General features: G+C 35.1%; 2 protein-coding genes across 5 annotated transcripts in view; both read left to right on the forward strand.

Moving 5' to 3' along the window:
• The first annotated feature begins 888 nt into the window (after positions 1 to 888).
• On the forward strand, positions 889 to 4,681 carry LOC144856362 (steroid 17-alpha-hydroxylase/17,20 lyase-like). Its single transcript, XM_078714352.1, has 9 exons — positions 889 to 1,364; positions 1,553 to 1,732; positions 2,108 to 2,201; positions 2,371 to 2,526; positions 2,644 to 2,852; positions 3,210 to 3,335; positions 3,593 to 3,829; positions 3,966 to 4,064; positions 4,247 to 4,681. Exons 1-9 carry the CDS (start codon positions 1,139 to 1,141, stop codon positions 4,492 to 4,494), a joined length of 1,575 nt encoding a protein of 524 aa, XP_078570478.1. The 5' UTR covers positions 889 to 1,138; the 3' UTR covers positions 4,495 to 4,681.
• A 366-nt stretch (positions 4,682 to 5,047) lies between these two features.
• The window catches only part of LOC144856364 (steroid 17-alpha-hydroxylase/17,20 lyase-like), a 33,302-nt gene continuing 14,437 nt past the window's right edge, over positions 5,048 to 23,912 (forward strand). The window contains exons 1-10 of one of the 4 annotated variants that reach the window (XM_078714358.1): positions 5,048 to 5,100; positions 5,903 to 6,042; positions 6,225 to 6,404; positions 6,888 to 6,981; positions 7,172 to 7,327; positions 7,437 to 7,645; positions 7,784 to 7,909; positions 8,242 to 8,478; positions 8,614 to 8,712; positions 9,061 to 9,485. In XM_078714358.1, the coding sequence (XP_078570484.1) occupies positions 5,093 to 5,100; positions 5,903 to 6,042; positions 6,225 to 6,404; positions 6,888 to 6,981; positions 7,172 to 7,327; positions 7,437 to 7,645; positions 7,784 to 7,909; positions 8,242 to 8,478; positions 8,614 to 8,712; positions 9,061 to 9,311 (1,500 nt within the window). In that variant the 5' untranslated portion in view covers positions 5,048 to 5,092 and the 3' untranslated portion in view covers positions 9,312 to 9,485. Of the gene's footprint in view, positions 5,101 to 5,902; positions 6,043 to 6,224; positions 6,405 to 6,887; positions 6,982 to 7,171; positions 7,328 to 7,436; positions 7,646 to 7,783; positions 7,910 to 8,241; positions 8,479 to 8,613; positions 8,713 to 9,060; positions 9,486 to 10,051; positions 10,417 to 10,611; positions 10,751 to 10,846; positions 11,027 to 11,819; positions 11,914 to 12,096; positions 12,253 to 12,826; positions 13,036 to 14,774; positions 14,901 to 15,146; positions 15,384 to 15,588; positions 15,688 to 15,958; positions 17,132 to 17,340; positions 17,645 to 18,172; positions 18,313 to 18,490; positions 18,671 to 18,796; positions 18,891 to 19,173; positions 19,330 to 19,737; positions 19,947 to 20,251; positions 20,378 to 20,512; positions 20,750 to 20,933; positions 21,033 to 21,325; positions 21,985 to 23,912 lie in introns of those variants that run through there. The other 3 variants (XM_078714361.1, XM_078714360.1, XM_078714357.1) reach the window with 3 other exon arrangements.

Below are 23,912 nucleotides of genomic sequence, written 5' to 3' on the forward strand. Positions count from 1 at the left end.
TTGTTATATTACTAGAAAACGTTTTAATCGTGACAAACAAAATGGATAATTGGAGATTTACCAATTACCTCCACAATGTCTCTACAGTGTACAGAGTTGTGTCCTTGAGGACGGTATTACTGGCACTGGTCATTGTTACCGCGATACTGGATTACATGGTGGCTATTGACTGTAAGTTAGCGCTTACGGATACTGCAAGTAAATACAAAACAATATCACTCCTGCATCCCACTAGACCACTGGGGTGACTTCTTCTCATTCTCACAAATTGTCTCATCTTATCGTTTCGACTGCATACATTTCGGTACTGTTTAAACAGAGAAAGGAACGGCAACAAAGCACAACATACCGGTACAACTTTGAATTACAAGGTAACTTAAATCCTCTATTTACTTACTCATCCAATGTTGCATTTGGGATACGGACAAACGCCATTTGTAAGTATTGTATAATGTTATTATTATTATAATTTGTATTATATATTCTCTGTCTGCCCAGTGTTTTTTGAACTAGGAACTTTAGTATTTAACTTAGTAGGCCTATTTCAACTTCGGGACGAGTTCCGACGGTGACATATATATAGAAATCTTTAGATACCTTTTGCGCTAGTAATCATGGGAAATGGCTCAGGTATTTGGAAACTCGAACTGGGCATGCTCAAACCCTAAAGCACATCTGGGAGAATAGAGTATATGAGATGTATCCAGACCGTAGAATGGCTGTCAACGTTTATCATTGAATAATGGTCAAATCTTTCCTCTATGGTAAGTTTGGTGAATAGCATGGAGTACTATGATTTATCCATGGTATTAGGGAAGTTTCCTTGGTGTGTATAGATGAAGAATTGTTTGATTGGTGAGTACGTTTATCGTCGGCTCTATAACGAAGGTTATGGGGAATTAGGAATGTTGTTTCCTGGAATGTTGGGGTACGAGGGTCACTACGACCTTAGGGAGTAACGCTCCTACCCCGGAATATGAACAGTACTATAGTTTAGTTTAACATTATATTTTTGTTCTGTACATCAGTAAGCCGGAGACTTAGTTCTTAAATAAAACAAATTATTGTTGAACTAAATAAAACATCATTATTTCTTAAATTATTTAATAGAATATCAATAAAAAAAAAGCATCATTTAATGAAGAAAGAACAATCAAAACTGTTACATCGAAAAGACGAGCCGACGTGTTTTGTAAAAAATATTTCTTTTTTTTTTTCTTCTAAGATGTTCGAGTGTACAACTACGACGTCGCTAGCTGCAGCGCTGGTCATTTTGTTGCTTACGTGGATGTATTATAACATTCGGCGTCCATCTGGATTGCCGCCGGGTCCAACGCCTTACCCTATCATAGGGAATGTTCTATGTAAGCACGTGTACTTTATAAGTAGCCTATAATATCAAGTTGGATATAGATATATTTGTTTGGAAAATAATAATCAAATGTATCGTTTTAGACTCTCCAAATCATATGCGTATTTTCCTTACAATGTTTAATTACGTCATTAATACAATTCCAATATCTAATTGTGCAGAAATATTTTTTTCTTATAGCATTGATAGTAGAAAATCCACCATGGAACATGTTTAGGGATATGGCCTTCAAGTATGGACCAATCTTTTCAGTAAAATTTGGAAGTTTTTGGACAGTTGTCATCAACAATCACGACCTTGCGCAAGAGGCTTTACTGACAAAATTTAATGATTTCAGTGGACGTCCTCATACCTATAATCGTAAGTGGTCTCTTGGTCTACCGTGCTTTATATACATTCCTAATTTCATGAATTAATAATTTCTGCTTCAGATATGACAGGACAAAAATAATAGACAAACAAACATAGAGCATATTTAAAGTGTTAAAGCAATAGTTAGAGTTGCCAATTACTGAAATAATTGTTAGCGCAGTACCATAGGAATATTTGGTAATAAAGCATGTCACGTGTTTCACGTGTGGTGCCTTTATCATGTTAGGTTATGGCATATGGTAGTAGAAGATACATGTGAAACAAATGTGATGTTATATTACCAAATAGGTATGGTATTGGAGTAATCTAGATACAGTACACTGATAATCAAGCACTATAAAAGTTAAAAAGCTTTCATTATAGTTGAATGGTTCACTGATAATGGAAAGGACATTGTTTTTGCTCAGCCTACTCCAACCTGGAAATTCCACCGAAAGTTAGCGAATTCAGCTATTAGGTTAGTGAAACAAACATTATCAAATGGCGTATAATACTATAGGGATGTTCAACATGGTTGCCGCTTATTATAGTCCATTTTCACATCCATTCTACATCCCATATCAATGGCGTCTTGCGCTCATAGCTGCCATTTTGTTTACACATTCCTACTTCTATTCCTACCACAGAAAATACGCTACAGGAGATTTGGAGACTTTGGTAGAAGAGGTAATACCGAAAGTTAGAGATGTCTTTGCAGACAAAGCTGGTACACCTTTTGATCCAAAGGAAGTGATCACACTAGCAGTCTACAACATCATTGCTTCTATGTGCTTTGGACATTAGTAAGTTAAGACAAAGTTAAAATATTATGCAAATAAGGTTTTATGACTATTATTCAAATTTAATAGAAAATAACATCTGATTACTTATTCTTCCTATATTTTTATACTTTCTGTTAGTTACAACTTTAAGGACCCGCAGCTTCTTCGATTTATCAAGTTATCCGAAGAAATGAATGGTGCATTTGGTAACGGCACCCTAGCTGACTTTATTCCAGCTGCTCGGTTTTTACCAAGCAAACAAGTGAACATATTTCAAAAAGCGTCAAGAGAATTCCTAGCTATAATTTTGGCAGAAGTGAATCAACATTTGAAAACGTATTCTCCAGGTATCGAAACAAATTTCTTTTTCTTGAGGAACACGATCGTCGATTATAAGACTACGAATTAGACAACATCAAGGCAATCTAACTACTCTCAATGCTGAGCTCCGGAGATCAAAAGGTTTACGTGTGACTGCGACAGTCACCTAAACATTTTGACTGGTTCTCGATTGGACACTAAAAAAATACTTTTTGGACAGTACTTTGTATTTGTCGCAACCAGACATAAGATCAAAGGACTGTTATGATCGAGTTCATATCTAGGTGAGCTCAGCGTCCTGTTGTTGTTGGATTGCCTTGACAACACTCACATGCGTATCCACGTAACTCAGGTTAGATTTACAATTCGTTATTCATTTTAAGATGAACCTGCTAATGACGTGATTGAGCTTCTATTAAAAACTCAGAAAGAAGAACTAGAGACAGATAGTTCTGCCAGAAAATTAACCGACGTGCATATCAAACAGATTGTATCAGATCTCTTTATCGGTATGTTTTAAAATATTTTAGCTACATTAAACTAAAGAAAGACCATCACCACATAAAATATGTAACATGCAGTCGTACACCGGTTTCTGTTACCCGCATTACGTCATTCATTAGTTTTTAATCAGGCATAACGGATTGTAACTAGTGCCATCACATAACCTAATTTGATGTGGAAATTATAACATTTTTTTCCCCTTTGTCTACATTGATGGTGAAATAAAAGTGTAATGTTAATTATTGTACTTTGAATCTTCTAGCTGGTATAGAAACATCGACAGCATCGTTACTTTGGGCTTTTGCATACATGATTGACAACCCGGATGTGCAGGAGAAAATAAAGAAGGAACTTGATGACGTCATTGGAGACAGGCCGCCACGACTAAGTGATCGTGGGAAGTTACTGTATACGGAGGCTGTGATCATGGAGACTATGAGATTCGGGACAGTTTTCCCATTAAGCTTGCCCCACTGTGCTATTAAAGACTCCACTATTGGTAAGCACCCCTACGTCCTTGAATTTTGATATTTAAAGCATCAATTAAGGGTATAGATGGTTAAGTTAAAAAATCATTTGACACCGGTGTGTTTTGATTTTCATTAATAATTATGTATGTGAAATATTTTCTTAAGGCAATTACATGGTGCCAGAAAACACATGGGTCTTCATAAATACTTGGGCACTTCACAATGATTCAAAATACTGGGATTCTCCGGACAAGTTCAAACCAGGTAACCAACAGTTCAATTTAACACAGTCTTTTGCCATTTTTAGGCTATGTTCCAGGATCCGCCAATGGAAATATTTAATGTTTAAGCAGCTTTCATAAAATATTTGTATATTCATCTCGTAAACTTTCATTCTTTTTATTTTAACAAGTTATCTAGGCCTAATTATTATATTTTTTTCTTAGAGAGATTCTTGGATTCGACATGCACTGTAAAACAGCGTCTGCCAAGTTTTCTGCCGTTTTCCACCGGTCGTAGAGGGTGTGTCGGACAAGCATTAGCTAAGGCTCAGATCTTTCTTATCTTTACGTGGTTAATTCAAAACTATAAATTTGACAAAGACCCGGGAGTGACCGGTGACACAGCAATCTCCGGGAAGCCTCAGCAGCTTAACGTTCCTAGGCCCTATCAGACAGTTGCACATCCGAGATAATAAACTATAATGGACTATTCTAGATGGCCTGTTTCAACACTTTCAAAAATAATTTTTTTTTAAATTCTCAATCCGACACACTGTGCAGTTATGGTCGAATTTAGAGACTTTCAGGTGGACAAATAAAACATTTTTTTCGCATTTATTTTTCTCAACTATTTTATACAATTTTGCTAAGTAATTTTAATAAATAAATCTATTTTATTAAACAAAAAGTTGAGTTTATGTTGCCTTAATAAATTTTCTTTCAGAACAATAAACGTAGAACGAACGTTTAATCCACAAATGCATAATAATGCTAATAAATTCAAGTAGAGTTAAATTGGCTTAAGGTAAAACGTGTCTCGACTGTTATGACACAATATTCAAATGAAGTATGTCAATATAGTCTATCAAGTGCCTCCACAATGTATACTGTACAGAGTTGCCAAATAACATTATCATTGAACTGTGTCAATGACAATTACGTGTATTTGTATATTCTGATAATATCAGAGGACGGTATTGATAAAAACAAAATTGGCATTGTTGTCGACTGCATATATTACGGTACTGAGGATACGCTTAGGTGGTAAAGTTTAAATCAGTACAACTTTGAATGACAAGGTAACGTAAATCCTTCAATGTATTTTGCTAAAAATAATAATTGGCATAAGCATGCATGTTGTCTGGTTACTAAATTGGTTTTATTGTAGGTAACCATTATTGCCTTGTATGTATCAGTGACTCAATGCATAGTGCGGGGTTCATTGGTAAGTTCAAACTGGTTTAAACCAAGCACGGGTCCAGTCCTAATCCTAATTTGGATTACGAATGTTTTTGGATACTGCAGTAAATTGTTAGATTGTTCAATTAATGAGAATGCTTGTAATAGGTCTATGTTTTTGTTGCGCATCCAATATTAAACTACTACACCGAAACACCAAAACGGAGCTTTACTGTAGTTTTGGTTTACTGGAATAGGCATATTGCAACTCTCCTACACCAAAGCTGACTTCGTCCCCTAAAATAGTTGTATACGCTTAGCCCACCTTAACCTACAGTTTAGTGATAATAACCGCTTCAAATGCAATAATAGGCCTACAATTCGAGATATATCATGTCCCAACCTGTAAAAGGCAATAAAAGATGATTTTCTAAAAAGTGGGTAGGCATAGGATACAAAAAAATGCATCCATTTTATAGAGCAAGTGATGTCTACATGTTTTATTACTGTCGTCGAGATAATAACGTGATTTTAATGTTTATGTGTAAGAGAACAAGATATGTTTTCAATAATATTTTTTTCAGCATTAGTTTCTGACAAAAATAAATCTATTACTTTCCTGATGTAAAAAGAGATTATACACGATTATACTATTGCTATTTTTATGTATGAATGTTTAGATACTTGTTATTTTTCTTCTAGGATGTTCGAGTGTACAACTACGACGTCGCTAGCCGTAGCGCTGGTCATTTTGTTGCTTACGTGGATGTATTTCAACATTCGCCGTCCATCTGGATTGCCGCCTGGCCCAATGCCTTACCCTATCATAGGGAATGTTCTATGTAAGCCTAACATGTGCAATAATAACATCCAGGTTGGATGAAGATGGGATGATGTTGGAAAATAATAATTGAGTGATTCTCTTAATATTTTTTTCCAAATCAATCAATATATTTTCCTTAATATCATTACGTCATTAATACAATTTCAATGTCATTGTGCAGCACTATTTTTTTCCTTATAGCATTGATAGGAGAAAATCCACCATGGAACATATTTAGGGATATGGCCTTCAAATATGGACCAATTTTTTCCGTAAAATTTGGAAGTTTTTGGACAGTCGTCATCAACAACCACGAACTTACGCAAGAGGCGTTACTGACCAAATTTAATGATTTTAGTGGACGTCCTTATTCGTATAATTGTAAGTGGTCTTTTCAGGTCTAAATGTCTAATTTCATGAATCACAGAACAAAAATTAATTGAAAAGGGTCTCCTTACATACAAATAGAGCATTGTTAAAGTTGTAAAGAAATAGTTAGAGATAAATGCTTGTTAATGTCGGACTACCACCTTTACTTTATGTAAATGAGCAGTTATTACGTAGATGAATAAATTAATCGTCAATGTAAAATTACAGTACCCGATTCTCAGTGTTGTATCTGCAAATGCTATAATATTTTTCTCAAAGTACCATAGGAATATTTGGTAATAAACATGTCACGTGTTTCACATGCGGTGTATTTATCATGTTGAGGTTAGGTTAAGGGTTAGGTTGTGACATGTTACTAGAAGATACATGTGAAACACATGCGATGTTGCATTACCTGCAAATATTCCTATGATATTGAAGTAATCTAGATACTGAAAATTTGGTGATATTAATGTTAAAATGCTTTCATTATAGTTGAATGGTTCACTGATGACGGAAAGGACATTGCTTTTGCTCAGCCTACACCAACCTGGAAATTCCACCGAAAGTTAGCGCATTCAGCTATTAGGTTAGTGTGTATGTAAGGCAATAATCAGAAATAAACATTATCAAATGGCGTATAATACCATACGGGTCGTTAGCAGGATCAAGGACCACATATTGGTGGTAGCGTTTGTTATAGCCCATTTCATTACATCTCATTTCGCCGGCGTCTCGTGCTCATATCTGCTCTTTTGTTTACACATTCCTACTTACAGAAAATATGCTACAGCAGATTTGGAGACTTTGGTAGAAGAGGTAATACCGAAAGTTAGAGATGTCTTTGTTGACAAAGCTGGGACACCTTTTGATCCAAAGGAAGTGATCACACTAGCAGTCTACAACATCATTGCTTCTATGTGCTTTGGACATGAGTATGTTAAGACAAAGTTAAGATAATATGCAAATAGGTTATTATGACTATTAATTTAGGAAATAACATCTGATTTCTTAATTCTTTCTTATATTTACATTTTCTGTTAGTTACAACTTTAAGGACCCTCAGCTTCTTCGGTTTATCAAGTTATCCGAAGAAATAAATGGTGCATTTGGTAACGGCACCCTAGCTGACTTTATTCCAGCTGCTCGGTTTCTACCAAGCAAACAAGTGAACATATTTCAAAAAGCGACAAGAGAATTCCTAGCTATGATCTTGACAGAAGTGAATCAACATTTGAAAACATACTCTACAGGTATCGAAAGAATTATCGTTATCTTTATGAACACGATCGTCGTCGATTATAAGACTATGAACACACGCATGCGTATCTTCAGATACAATTGCTAACTCAGACCAATGATAACAGGTTAGATTGATAATTCTATTCTAGATGAACCTGCAAATGACGTGATTGAACTTCTATTAAAAACTCAGAAAGAAGAACTAGAGACAGATAGTTCTGCCAGCAAATTAACCGACGTGCATATCAAACAGATTGTTTCTGATCTATTTGTTGGTATGTTTTAGAATTGTTTTTTTGTTTCATTTATGGATGTAGATACATTGGTTGATAGGTAGGTAGTGGCAACGGCCATCACCACAAATATATGCAACATGCAATCTTACACTGGTTTGTAACCCGTACTCGTAATGATCCCTTCTTCTTATTATTATGCATGTGTATGCATTAGTATTTATTCACGCATAACGGATTGTAACTAGTGCCATCACATAAGTTTATGTGGAAAGTATAAGATTCTTTTTCCCCTTTGTCTACATTGATGGTGAAATAAAAGTTGTATAGGCCTACTAAAGTTAATTATTGTATTTTGATTACAAATCTTGAAGCTGGTACAGACACATCGACATCAACATTACTTTGGGCTGTTGCATGCATGATCGACTTCCCGGATGTTCAGGAGAATATTAAGAAAGAGCTTGATGATGTCATTGGGGACAGGCCCCCACAACTAAATGATCGTGGGAAGTTACCGTATACGGAGGCTGTGATCATGGAGATCATGAGATACGGGACAGTTGTCCCATTAAGCTTACCCCACTGTGCTATTAAAGACTCCACGATTGGTAAGCACCCACGTCCTTGAATTTTGATATTTAAATCATTAATTAAGAGTATAGATAGTTTGATGGTTAAGTTTAAAAAATCATTTGACGCTTGTTTGTTTTGATTTCAATAATTATGTGCCATTTTTTCTTAAGGCAATTACAAGGTGCCAGAAAACACGTGGGTCTTCATAAATACCTGGGCACTTCACAATGATTCAAAATACTGGGATTCTCCGGACAAGTTCAAACCAGGTAAAAATGATAATTAAGTATGAGAAGGGAAAAAATGACAATTAGGCTATCAATCATTTCTCATCATTGTCATTCAATTATTGAATACCACGTGGCATCGTTAGTACCGTTCCATTCAGCTTTAAAGTTATATAATAAATAATCAACAGTTCAATTCAACAATCTTTTGCCATTTTAGACCATGCACCCCCCACCCCCCTTCCACATTTTCAAAATCCAGGGTCCACCACTGTGAATGAAAATATTTAATGTATAAGCAGCTTTCATAAAATATGCGTATATTCATCTCATAAACTTTCATTCTTTTTATTTTAACAAGTTATCTAGGCCTAAATACTTTTTTTCTAGAGCGATTCTTGGATCCGACATCCACTGTAAAACAGCGTCTCCCAAGTTTTCTGCCGTTTTCCACCGGTCGTAGAGTGTGTGTCGGAGAAGCATTAGCTAAAGCTCAGATCTTTCTCATCTTTACCTGGTTAATTCAGAATTATAAATTTGAGAAAGCACCCGGAGTGACCGGTGACGTAGCCATCGCTGGAAGACCTCAGCAGATTAACTTTATTAAATCATATCAAACAGTTGCACATTCTAGATATTAATATTGATACGGTAAACTACTCTATATAATACAGTTTTAAAAGGCACAGTGGTTTTGTTCATAGTTCATAGTTCATAGTTCATTTTATTTGTCCATACGGAAATTCATGTGACATACAATTCCTCAAAGTTAAAAGGTTAATACAATAAAATTACATAGCAACAAAATTCAACGACTTAACAACGATTATTAAAATGTCTAATTGAGTACGGAACAAAAGAATTAAGGAAGCGTTTTGTTCTACAACGTGTAGCCCTCTTGTGTCGCCTAAAGCAAGTATTAAACCATACCGGTAGTCAAAAGTCAAACTATCAATCTCTTTGGCCAAGTCTTTATTTAGCTCAACGGAGTATACTACCATTTTCCCAAGCTACAGCACGGTCGAGCCTTATGCTCTGTCACGAAGAACATTAATGAGTCATGCCTTACATGTCACCACCTTTATTTAAATTAGGCACGTAGCAATAATGCTCTGTAATCGAATAAATGGGTTTAAGTGTTTAGTTCCGTTCATGTTGACAGACCAGGGAAGAGTAAGCATAATTACAGTACCAGCAACATTGACATATAAATGTCACTACAGTAATAAAAGGCAAGACAAGTTTGAGTTTTGTGACAGGATGCATGACATGATGCATTCAGATAAAATGCATTTAATCTCTTTTGTTCAGCAGGCAAAAATGTATTTTGAAATACCTCACTTGCAACAATGTAGCCTTACAGTATGTCTATGCAATAATGTATTACGTCAATATATGACTGCACATCTATGTTTTCAATTATATGCGCGTGTGCGTGCTTCAGGTTAGTATACCTAATGTGTAAGGTATATCACTTATTTGGACAACTAAGATATAGAGCTTACAATATATGACTGCACATCTATGTTTCAATTATCTGCGCATGCTCATGATCCAGGGAAGCCAAACATTAACTGATAACGAATATTATATCTGCACGTGACAATGAAATATGTTTGTATAAAGGCCATCAACAAGAATATTGCCAGATTTACCACATACACTAAACTGCCATAGGATCGATATTAGGTGTTGTTCTAATGTTTTGAATCTTGACTTATACAGCGAGTAGTTTGATATTATAAGGTAAGATAACTTCTCAAATTGTATGTGGCAAACAAATCTTATAGATGACAATACTTTACTGAGTAATCTTAATGATGATGAGGTGAACTATTCTGTTTTAGTTTTTATATTATTATAGGTGTTATACCATTTGTCCATTTTGTCATGCAGTGTTTGTACAGTGGATGCTTTTGTTATTTGTTTGGGTTTTTGTAGATGTTCGAGTGTACAAGTACGTTGTCTCTAGCCGTAGTGCTGGTCATCCTATTGCTTACGTGGATGTATTTTAACATTCGACGTCCATTTGGAATGCCGCCTGGTCCAACGCCTTACCCTATCATAGGGAATGTTCCAAGTAAGCAATTTATAGGCTAAAATAGGATCGATTGAATTTGTAGACAATATATTGCATCATTCTTTAATGTCTAATTTTGCAATCGTTTTCTTATAGCATTAATAGGAGAGGTACCACCATGGAACATATTTAAGGACACGACCTTCAAGTATGGACCGATTTTTTCAGTAAAGTTTGGGAGTTTTTGGACAGTTGTCATCAACAATTTCGAACTTGCGCAAGAAGCTTTACTGACCAAATTTAATGATTTTAGTGGACGGCCTTATTCCTATAACTGTAAGTCTATACATCCAAGTGTATTCTACCATACTTTATATAGTTTAATAGTATTTTTTGGGCCGTATTTCCGCAGCCAAAAATTAACCGACAATTAACCAATAAAAATTAACCGATAATTATTTCATTCAAATCAAATAATTATCAGATAAATAATAATAAAAATTTTTAACCTTTGACCTGAATGACAAATCGTTACGGTACGTTGTGATTGGGTATTTGTTTCTTTTTTTAAATCTTTTTTTGGTAATGTCTGCACATGCGCACTTTATTTTTGAAATAATTATCTGATTGGTTTAAAAAAATAACCGATGATTTTGTTATGGAAACACAGCGTTTATTTACAGTATTCTGTTTTAAAACTGATCAGTAGAAATAGCATTATTATGATTTTTAGTGTTACTACTTGAAAATACAAAATGAATAAAAAACAAAAGAACGTTGTTGATGCTAGTTCGGTAATCTATATAATCAGAAAAGTGGAATTGTAGTTGTAGCCAAGTTCAAAAGGCAACAACAAATCAACCCGAACAACGTAGGGTCAATCTTGGAACCAAAGGAACTAAAATAGAGCTAGTATTTAAATCGTCACTTTTATGAATTATAGGTGATCATTTGTCAAAAAAAGATCATTTTACCGACAATTAATTTTAACAAATCCGCAAAAACTAAACATGCACGTACGTACCTTACACAGACGACGCGTATGATTTCATTTTCGACAATTGACCGATCTCTAGCATTCAAGTTATTATACCAACCTTTTAAACACGTGTGTATACTTTCGTTACAGTCCACTGGTTTTCTGATTTCGGACAGAACATAGCATTTGCTCAACCTACACCAATCTGGAAATCCCATCGCAAGTTGGCGCTCTCAGCTATCAGGTTAGTAGACCTATTGACTATGGGTTAGTAGACCTCTTTGTAAGACTTATCACTTATTTATTGGAACAACTAAGCTAGCTTAATATATAGTTACTCGTTTTAGATTATGTGCACACTGGGAACCTTTCGCATTTTGCACGTTTCTTTGTTACTCTATATCTACATGTTTCTGTTATCTTATAGAAAGTATACTATGGAAAGTTTGGAGAATTTGATAGGAGAGGTAATGCCAAAAGTTACACATGTTATTTCAGAAAGAGCTGATACACCATTCGATCCAAAGGAAGTGATCACATTGGCAGTCTACAACATTTTAGCTTTTATGTGCTTTGGAAAAAAGTAGGGCAAAGAAAAAATACACATATATACAATTCTCTCTAATGGTAGCGTGATGTTTGGCTGGTCCGATATCACGATTATAACCATTCGCTCAGGCATAAGAATAATATAACATTTAGGCTACGAGGAACGATATATGAGTCTAACCCAATAATATTACAATATCAACAATATAAATAATAAGAATACTTTATTAAAGATGTATTGTCCCCCAAAAACATGACAAATGAAGATTAATTAAATCAGATTTTGAATATGTTATTTTGTAGTTCTAATAAAGGTAATCACTTAGGCCTACCGTAGAAAAAAGGGACAAAATATGTTTTTACTTATAAAATGATAAATAAATGTTGAATTCAACCAAACTCCCATTGGCTGGTAGCCAATTTGACAATTTTTTGCTTTAAATTACATTTTTTTCAGGTAAATACATTTTTTTAATACAATTCATACAATTTTTGTTACATTAAAATGGTATATTCAACAAAAATGTTGTGAAGAATTATTTTTTCAAGGGGAACAATACATCTTTAAATATTTAACGATCTACATTGTATTTTTCTCCCTTTTTTAGTTATGAATTTAAGGATCCTGAACTTCTTCAATTAATAAAGATATCAGATGAAAGAACTGATGCACTTGGTAACGGTACTCTGGCGGACTTTATTCCAGCAGCTAGAGTACTACCAAGTTCTTCGGTGAATAGATTTAGAAAAGCATCGCTGGAATTCTTTGCTATAATTTTGATAGAAGTGAATCGGCATTTGAAAGCATATTCTCCAGGTACTGAAACAATTATTTTAAGTCTATAAAGTAAAACACAACCATGCACACATGCGTACACTCCTTAAAGCTCTGTTTACACCATATGTGACAAAATGTGATATGCCCATATATGGAAATGACGATGTCATATCTTTTATTTATTTATTTATTCAATTTCCAGGTATACAAACAGAAAGAAACCAACATTAACAAACGAAGTGTGGATGGAGTACCCTGAGGATTGCCAACAGTGCAAGCACTATCAAAGTGGCTCTCCAATACTCCAAACCACATACATAAATCACAAAAAAATTGAAAACACACATAAACTTTAAAATATATAAAGTACAGATCAAAAGATCATAAATATGAAAACTACATTATGACATAAATAGAAAAAATTCAAAACAAAAAAGGCAAAAACAAATTGAGCAATCAACAATTATAAGAAATAATTGTAATTACACAAAGATAATGTACAATTTAAAGTTCAGTTATATTTGAGTGAAGAGAATTTTTAAATTGGCTGAAGCTAAATAATAATCGGTCTTTGATGGGGTCAGGGATATTTTGCCAAATACGTGGAAACTGATTGAATAACGAGAATTTTAGACAATTGGTTCTTGCAAATTTGTGTTTAAAAATAACTTTTTCAGGGTGTCTATGGTTAAAATCAATATAATTGTGTATGTCAAAATCAATATGACCATAAAAACAATAATACTGAGATACTTTAATCTCTGGTCAATCGGAGGCAACTTTAACCTAAGTAATCGCTCCTCGTAACCACCAGGAACACATAACTTGGTGACTCGACGAAGGGATTTATTAACAGCAGTAATGTGCTGCTTTTGATGTGGAACCCAAACGGGGGCAGCATATTCCAGAATAGGTCTACATAACCCATTAAAAAGACGAAGCATAATATCCGAGTCATTTACTGCAACAAAGCGTTTAATAAACCCAAGAATTTGGAGCGATTTAGTAGAGACGGCATTAACATGCTTGGACCAAGAGAGATCAGAAGAGAAATGGATACCAAGGTATTTGTGGGAGGAAACAGGAGAGAGTTCAACAGAACGGATACTATAAAAATTGTGGATGAGATTTCTCCTACGTGTAATATGAAGAACCTTGCACTTAGCGGCATTCAACTTCATGGCATTGTTTTCACTCCACTAATCTATGCGATTTAAATCATTTTGGAGAGAAACTACATCATCATTAGAGCATATTGGCCGAAATATGACTGTGTCGTCGGCATACTGCCTGAGTTTGGAGGTGACAGACATTGGAAGGTAAAAAACAAACGCATTAAATAGGATGGGGCCCAAAACAGAGCCATGTGGAACCCCGGAATTGACATCGTTCCATTCGGGCACCTGACCATTAATGAGGACATGTTGCTGCCGACCTGAAAGAAATGAATCTATCCAGCCTAGCAAGTGCCCACACACTCCGAAATCATGGAGTTTATGAAGAAGCTTAGAGTGGCTGACGCGATCAAATACCATATTTGGGTATATCACTACCATTGGCACATCACACTTTTTTTTGTTAAACTAGTTTGATAAGAGTAGACAGAGCTTTAGTTTAGACAACTAGTGATCTTCAATCTTTTCGGAATTTTCGCAGAAGCCTACAGTAATAACACCACGTGATTTGTATGTAATTATTCTCAGGTGATCGATATGAAAAAATGTATTTACTTCACTATAGTTAACAAATAGACCTAATCGTGTCATTGCTCATTGTAGATGAACCGGCAAAAGACGTAATTGAGCTACTTTTAAAAGCTCAGAATGACGAAATGGAGACAGATAGCTCAGAAAGTAAATTAACCGATGTGCATATTAAACAGATTATAGCAGATCTTTTCGTGGGTATGTTTTCATTGACTTACTACTTTATATTATATTTATATCGAATTCACTTTTTTCGAATTCCACATACTGATAGGCTATAATACTATACCACCTGAACAGGATTGAGTCATAGGGCACAGTTAGTAAAAATGTGACGCCTCAAATAAAAACCAACATCATCAGAGATATCTCCAGATATGCATACGAAGACTAAACATCTCCTTCAACGTAGCTAATATAAAATTAATCATTTCTATTAAATAGCTGGTACAGACACATCGACATCATCCTTACTTTGGGCTGTAGCATGCATGATTGATAACCCAGATGCGCAGGAGAAAATAAAAAAAGAACTTGATGACGTCATTGGGGACAGGCCACCACGACTAAGTGATCGTGGGAAGCTGCCATACACGGAGGCTGTGATCATGGAGACTATGAGATTCGGGACAACTGCCCCATTAGGATTGGCTCACTGTGCTATTAAAGATTCTACAATTGGTAAGAACCTACATCGGGAGTATGTAGCAACCCTTGGTCATTGTCTACTGCAAACTTTAAGAATTTTAAAATATTTATATAAATGCTACAGTAGTATCGTTAGAATTATATGTCTTCGTCTGATAAATTATTTATAGATGGGATCATGTTAGTTAGGTTAGGATATGTATACGTTTTCATAAATGTGTATCTTATTTTCTTTCAGGCAATTACAATGTACCAACAGGCACAGGAGTAATCATAAATACTTGGGCTCTTCACAATGACTCGAAATACTGGGATTCTCCGGAAAAGTTTAAACCAGGTAATAGTCAGCTCGTTATCTGTAATGTTGATATAAATCTAAACATTGTAATAGACATGCTTTGGAAAAATATTTTTCTCTAGCTCATAGGCTGACATCTAACAAGAATGAATAGTACGTATTCGTTGAATAGAGAATACTTAAAATGATTAAGATTTATTGTTACATTGTCCACCTTGTTGAATGACATATTTCAGATCAAATTATATCCATTCAACTCATAAAAATGCACTATTTGTATACTGTACTCATGATTATATGATTTTCTTAGAGAGATTCTTGGATTCGACAGGCACTATCAAACAACGTCTTATGAGTTTTCTGCCATTTTCCACTGGTCGTAGAGTGTGTGTTGGACAAGCATTAGCTAAGGCTCAGATCTTCCTTGTCTTTACGTGGTTAATTCAGAACTATACTTTTGAGAAAGCTCCGGGAGTGACGGGTGACGTAGCAATCGCAGGAAAGCCTATGATAGTGAACTTTACTAGACCTTATCAGACAGTTGCACATCCTCGATATTAGTTATATAATCCATGATATTTGGAAGATTTTGGTTTGCGATGACCGATGAACGACAACCAAACTACGTCATATTAATTCATTGTGCGCATGGGGAGAGATTATGACGTGTTTTTCGCTCCTAACCTCAAAAATGTTTTGATGGCTTCTAGGTCCAAGAGACGACCGACGACAAATATATTGACTTGACGGTAGTCGTTGCAAATCGAAAGCAGCTGAAGTCTCTAAAACCCTTTTGGTTTACTATATTAAAAAATAATAGGCCTACGTATTTTCTGCTGACCAATAACACTCGAAATTTTGTAGGTGACCTTCATTATTTTAAAAGCTTAGATTAGATAAGTTTAAAAAAATCGCGATGGTAAACAATTTTTTTGAACCTCATTATTGTAGAAGAGCGTGTATGAAATAAGAAATGTTTGCTATTTAATTTGATGAAAAACCAGGCTTAAAGATGTATTGTCCCCCAAAAACATGAAAAATGAAGATTAATTAAATCAGACTTTGAATAGGTTATTTTGTAGTTTTAATAAAGTGAATCACTTCTGTAAATAATTTTACAGGGGGACAATACATCTTTAAGCAGCATCGTTTTGCAGCCTCACTTTTGATTTGCTGGTGGTACACCGTGCTTTCTCAATATTAATTTTCCAACTGATAACTTCTCTGGCAATCTATTGATTTGATTGAAAAAAAAAGACACAGTGCAGCGCCACCATCAACATGAGTTAAACCAGAAGAGATTGAAATTACATTCAGTGCAATTTCACTCTTCACTGGTTGAACCAAGTGATGTTGTTAGAGGATACGTAAAATATCGCTTATAATAATGTAAAAAAGGACGCTCTCTAGTATGTATTTACCCTTTTATATAATACAGATATAAATAAAGTATTCAGATATACCTATCATATCCTGTAAAGTACATTGTGAAGATTGTCTTTTTTGCAATTTTGTACATGTTTTTGCACATTTGTACGTGCATACATTTTTAACTATACCTCATGCGCAACCAAGGACTCTTTACAAAACATAACGAAATCTGTCTTGTTTACAATCTGTACCTATTTTTAATGACGTCATCACGGTTCACTATTGTCCTATAATACACCACTGTTCTGGCCGAACGGACTTAATTTGCTAACAATACAAAACAGCTGAATAACAAACAATGGTGTGGCCTGGTCTAATCATGCAAATCTTTCTTTAAATGGATTTACACAATGAGTACCAAACTAGGGTAGCTGAATGGTATTACTAACTAGTAGCTACACTGTTTAACTAGCCGACTGACGAGGCCTGTGTTTATAGGGCTAGCCCTAAGTCTATGAAGACAATTGTCAAATTTTTCAACAACACACATCTCCTGGTAACAAGCCATAGGATCGGTTCTACAGCTGTTGAATGCTTTGTACAGTTTCTGATCTATTAGTACAAGGTAATTCGTCAATGTATTTAAAAAAAATTGTTGTTAACCTACTTTACTGATTTTTGTATTGTTATGATAACAAGTAATGGGTTTAGTGCAACGATCACTATTTGTTCTGCAAGTGAAGATATCGAATGTAATGATGTTGTTAACACAGTAAAAAATCGATTCTGTATGAAATTGGGTCTGATTGGGTGTGTACATTGTTATGCGGAACTAGTTGATCATGCGCAGTCATTATGACTCAATAGTCTCAATAATATATGACGTATTTCCACAGTAAAGGAACACCTTTTGAATCCATTGGAAGGCCTAACACAAGACGTCCCTGTTGGTCCACAAGATACAAGATGCTCCTCTAAGTTCTCATCAAAAAATGTCGACTGACACTCCCATCTCCCTATCCCCCACTTGGTCGTTATAGAAAGAAACAAGTTGAACAAACAATGTGGAATAGTTTATGACCTACATATGACACAATATTATCGACAGCATTGATTGTTGGTACTGTATGCATTTTTTTGGTTTTATTTATAGGATGTTTGAGTGTACAAGTACGATGTCTCTAGTCGTAGTGCTGGTCGCCCTGTTGCTTACGTGGATGTGTTTCAACATTCGACGTCCATCTGGATTGCCACCTGGTCCAACGCCTTATCCTATCATAGGAAACGTTCCAAGTAAGACGATTATTTGTAGGCCTACCTACTAGTCTAAACTATCAGTTTCATGATAGAAAATTTCTTTATGGGGATGAAAGTACTGTAAACCTACTTATGCATTTTCATCTTTCTCTGCATATATTCTTAACATAATTCGATACTTTCAGTGTCTAATCCTTCAATAATTTCGTTATAGTATTAATAGGAGAGGTATCACCTTGGAAGATTTTTAAGAATATGATCTTAAAGTATGGGCAAGTTTTTTCAGTGAAGTTTGGAAGTTTTTGGACAGTCGTCATCAACGATCACGAACATGCGCACGAGGCTTTACTGACCAAACTTAATGATTTCAGTGGACGTCCTTATTCGTATAATTGTAAGTCATATGCAGCTCTCTAATGTGATTGCGCTATACATGATTAATTTATAAAAGTTATGACGTAACGTAAGTGTAAATTAGTATAAATTCATTATAAACATGTCGATTGTACGCTTTCAATAGTTAACTGGTATTCTGAAAATGGAAAGGACATTGCTTTTGGTCAGCCTTCACCAACATGGAAATTCCACCGAAAGTTAGCGCATTTAGCTATCAGGTTAGTAGCCTACGTAATATGTAGACTATCACATCGCTCACAATAACACTTATTGTAAATTTACTTGTTTTAGAACCTTGTCTGCACTATCAAACTATGTGACAAAAATGTGATGTGCGCATATATGGACAAGTTGATGTCACATCACTACCATGTTTGGGCATATCACTACCATCATTACATATAAATATCCGTCAAAATACCTTTTGACAGGGATGAGCAAACCAGTTTTTGTACAGGTTCCACCGACTTAGATGCAATTTGTTCCTTGTTTACCTTTAAGGCAATATACTACGGAGAATTTGGAGACTTTGATAGGAGAGGTAATACGGAAAATTAGAGGTGTTCTTTCAGAAAAAGCTGGGAATCCATTTGATCCAAAAGAAGTGATTACTTTGGCAGTTTACAACGTTATTGCTTCCATGTGCTTTGGAAAAAGGTAGGCCTAAAATATATTTATCGCAAACATCGTCCCTACTATAACGCGTTGCTCTCTATCACTCTGGATCCTGTAAATAGTCTTCGTTCTCTCGCTAATAACTATTGAATACGATTAATTAAAACACACATTGTAGGTACCTGTGTTTATATAGCCTGTGAATGTCCAAGTTTCCTGGATTTTCTGCATTCTCACTCATGAGGACGATCACAGTATATTAAGAACGTCGAGAACTCAACAATTCTTTTTTAAAACATAATGTACGTGGTGTGCATGCCGCAAGTTGATATCAACATAATATATACATTTCGTGAAGTATATATTTTGATATTATTTAGAATAGACCTACTTATGCTTAGTGATATTTATGTTTTATGTGGTATATTTATATATTTTTCTCTTTTTTAGTTATGAATTTAATGATCCTGAACTTCTTGAGTTTATAAAGATATCAGATGAAAGAAACAATGCACTTGGTAACGGTACTCTAGCGGACTTTATTCCAGCAGCTAGATTTCTACCAAGTACTTCGGTGAATACATTTAGAAAAGTATCGCTGGAATTATTTGCTATAATTTTGAAAGAAGTGAATCGGCATTTGAAAGCATACTCTCCAGGTATTGAAACTATTACTATTATTTTCGGTGAGGTATCAAAGTGGAACACAACCTCATGCGCACTACCTTCCGATGACTGTTTTTAGTCGCGTGGACGCGACTCTATAGTTCACTATGTCGGTCTGTCGGTCTGTCGGTCTGTCTGTTGGTCCGGTATCACTATGCGTTTTAGCACGCGACTTATGGCTGTTGGCCTTGTTTTTTTACCACGTGGTTTTACACATTCTCAGTTGATCGAAGCTGAACTATTGTTTTTTATATTTATTTAGCATTCTACTACACATAAGACTTATTATTTATTTTAGATGAACCTGCAAATGACCTAATTGAGCTACTCTTGAAAACTCAAAATGATGAAATGGAGACTGATAACTCGGACAGTAAATTAACAGATGTGCATATCAAACAGATTGTATCAGATCTGTTCATAGGTATGTTTTCACTTTAGCATGTACTGCTATTTTGTCACCTCAAAATTCAGGCCTACTAGGATGAAGACTGGTCGGATGGAACCACTCCTGTATCCGCCTATAAATTGATGAGTACTCATTTTATTCTAATTATAGCTGGTACAGAAACATCGACATCAACATTACTGTGGGCTGTTGCATGCATGATTGATAACCCGGATGTACAGGAAAAGATAAAGAAAGAACTTGATGATGTCATTGGAGACAGGCCGCCACAATTAAGTGATCGTGAGAAGCTGCCATACACGGATGCTGTGATCATGGAGACTATGAGATACGGGACAGTTGTCCCATTAAGCTTGGCTCACTGTGCTATTAAAAACTCCACAATTGGTAAGAACGATGACTATCTTGAATTCTGCTTGCTCTCTGCTACTAGGCCCACGGATAGGCATATATGCCACTACCACATGAATTGCCTTCTAGCTGGGATCAGGATCAAAGGTATATAGATACACCAGATGGTTAGAGTACGTCCTACGTTTATGAATTTGTAGGCTATCGTATTTTCTTTCAGGCAATTACAATGTACCTACAGGCACAGGAGTAATCATAAATGCTTGGGCTCTTCACAATGATTCGAAATACTGGGATTCTCCTGAAAAGTTTAAACCAGGTATTTTAATACAAACGTCAGCTCTTGTCTGTAATATTGGTATAAATAGTAATATAGCCATATTGTAACACAGAAATACATTTCTACGTCTGTAATTGACCTGCTTCACAGATCAAAATACTATCTTTCCATGGACCTAGCCAACCAATCTGGACGGGGAAAATAGGCCTATTATTCGTTGAATGGAAGAACTGCTTTCATTGTTAAGACTGGTTATTACATTTAACTTGCTGGTAATAATAATTAATTATTTTTTATACTTACTTTTACTTACTGTACTGTGTTTTCCTTAGAGAGATTCTTGGATTCAACAGGAAATATCAAACAACATCTTCCGAGCTATCTGCCCTTTTCAGCCGGTCGTAGAGTGTGTGTTGGACAAGCATTAGCTAAAGCTCAGATCTTTCTTATCTTTACGTGGTTAATTCAGAACTATACATTTGAGAAAGCTCCGGGAGTGACGGGTGACGTAGCAATCGAAGGAACGCCAATGATAGTGACCTTTACTAGACCTTATCAGACAGTTGCACTTTCACGATATTAAAACTACAGTACACGATTTTAAATGACACAGTATCACTTTACTGTCTAAGAAAGATTTAAACCATAGGCCTCAGAGAAAACTATACTATATAAGGATAGCCTGTCTCGTTATCAAAGAGCATAGTAAAACTAGTGTACCTTTTTCAAAATTACAATTGTATAATACTCGAGCGAGGTAGAAGTATTATGCAGCAAATCTTTACTCGCAAATTATACTCAAGTTTCCAAGTCCCAATTCCCAATAAATATATAATATATATATTTTAAAGATATTCTGTAAAGTTTATTTTGTTCAACAATAATGAAATAATCAGGGAAGAGCGAACACTCCTTCCTGATCATATTGTATAATATGTAGTTTTCCTCAATGAATAAATTAGTTTTACACAAGTATATATAGATATAATAAATCTGACTTAAGCAAAATCATGGATTTAAGGCAAAGTTTAGACGATTTTTTGCAAATTTGTTTTCGCAGCCATTCTTTCTTTTCGCTTTTGGCAATTTAGAACATATCTTAAGAAAAAAATATAAATAGTAACATTTGTCACGGTGTATCTCTAATTATATAATTGTATTTCCTAATTTATTTTTTATTCAACAATCGCACACAACTGTTTATACCAAACTAACTTCATTAAATGCAGGATTCAACTTAGTCTGGTTGACCAGGAATAGTAGAAAGCTTGGTATCATTCGATAGGTATTTTGTTCATGAATCTAAAAATAAATGAGTGATGTCACAGATTGTACGATATAGACCAATAAAAACCGATTTTATAGAACCCTTTAGTGTTAACAAAAACGGCCTTGTTTGCTACGAACACGCTGAAAGAAGCGATGTGATTGGTTTAATTTTGTCACATGACCCATCCAGCATGGAAAATTCCAGGTCAACAAAATCTTATCGCTAGTACACGCTTGTCGAGAAAAATATATTTTTTATAGTTCATCTAAGTACTGTACACAGTAATACTAAAGTGACGTGTACTGACTCAGACTTGATAACAATAAGTTATAACATACTAAAGTAAAGGGCCTAGCTAAGTTATTTATCGTAAGAGTTGATATTAGCAATGTAACTCTCAATCCACTGGCACTAGGCCTAGCTAGGTACAGTAGGCTAGACCTGGCTCTACTAGGCCTAGTACTATAAGCCTAGACTAGGCGGAGATCCGCCTAGGCCTACTACTACGCTGGGCTACTAGCCTAGATAGGCTGCATGGCATAGTAGGCCTAGCTAGCTAGTAATAATAATAGTAATAACAACAACAAGGCCTAGCCCAATTAAAATAAGATGGAGTTTTCCTCTCTATAGTATAATAAGCCTCCTGGAAGGCTTTACTTTACTTACTAGGCCTACTGCTGGGCTATTTTATTTATTTCAATTTGGTTAAATTTCATTATGCTTAAAAATTGCCAATGATGGGTTGGGTGTGTGGGGAGTGTGTGCAAAACATAAACCGTAAAAACCAGTACAATACAAATCCCTCACAAATAAAATACTGGTACCTTGGCTAAATTTCACGTTATTCATCATGCTTAAAAACATTGTTCAAGCTAACGGGTGTGTCTATCTGTCATGATCAGGCCAGGTGCTGGTTCAACAATAGACGTATTACGTAACATTAACAACAGTAAAATCCAGTACAATACAAATCCCTCACAAATAAAATACTGGTACCTTGGCTAAATTTCACGTTATTCATCATGCTTAAAAACATTGTTCAAGCTAACGGGTGTGGCTATCTGTGATGGTGCTGGTTCAACAATAGAATACAGAACATTGTTTGAAGGTTTGCATGGCGAAATCAAATGTTGATATAAAGTTTGCGGTACACCACGTATATTAAGTCTGAAAAGAACTGTTGTGTTTCTCTTACATACATAACATTAACACTAAAAACCAGTACAATACAAATCACTCACAAATAAAATACTGGTAATTGAATTTTGCCGACCAGAAACGAGGGACATTGTGTACCCTGCGCCATTTTGAACAAAAAGCAGATAAAATAAAGTAAAAAGAGAAATAAAATTGAATAAAGTTCATTAATAAAATGTTTGCTTTTTTTTTAAAATTTGTTTAGAACTAATAATAAGCTAAGGCAATCTTCCTGAATACCTACTAGTAGGCCTACTGTATTATTCTTACACTACACTATTATAAATGAATTTGACAGATTTTACGTAAATTAGTGGTACTTTGTAATCGTCATAATTAACTATGATAACCACCTCGGATTTTGATGAAATTTTCATGAATATCAGAAAACACTATATTGAATAAGTGTGCCACAGAATGATTGTTTATCTAGAAGGTAGTGTTGCTAAGGT

Source organism: Antedon bifida, chromosome 11 (genome assembly GCF_963402885.1).
Source record: "Antedon bifida chromosome 11, ecAntBifi1.1, whole genome shotgun sequence".
Classification (NCBI taxonomy): Eukaryota; Metazoa; Echinodermata; class Crinoidea; order Comatulida; family Antedonidae; genus Antedon; species Antedon bifida.

Coding starts and splice junctions, on each gene's coding strand:
- LOC144856362 (XM_078714352.1), top strand. CDS start 1,139: ATGAAGAAAGAACAATCAAAACTGTTACATCGAAAAGACGAGCCGACG. Junction 3,336..3,592: donor TGTATCAGATCTCTTTATCG/GTATGTTTTAAA, acceptor TGAATCTTCTAG/CTGGTATAGAAACATCGACA. Junction 3,830..3,965: donor TATTAAAGACTCCACTATTG/GTAAGCACCCCT, acceptor TATTTTCTTAAG/GCAATTACATGGTGCCAGAA.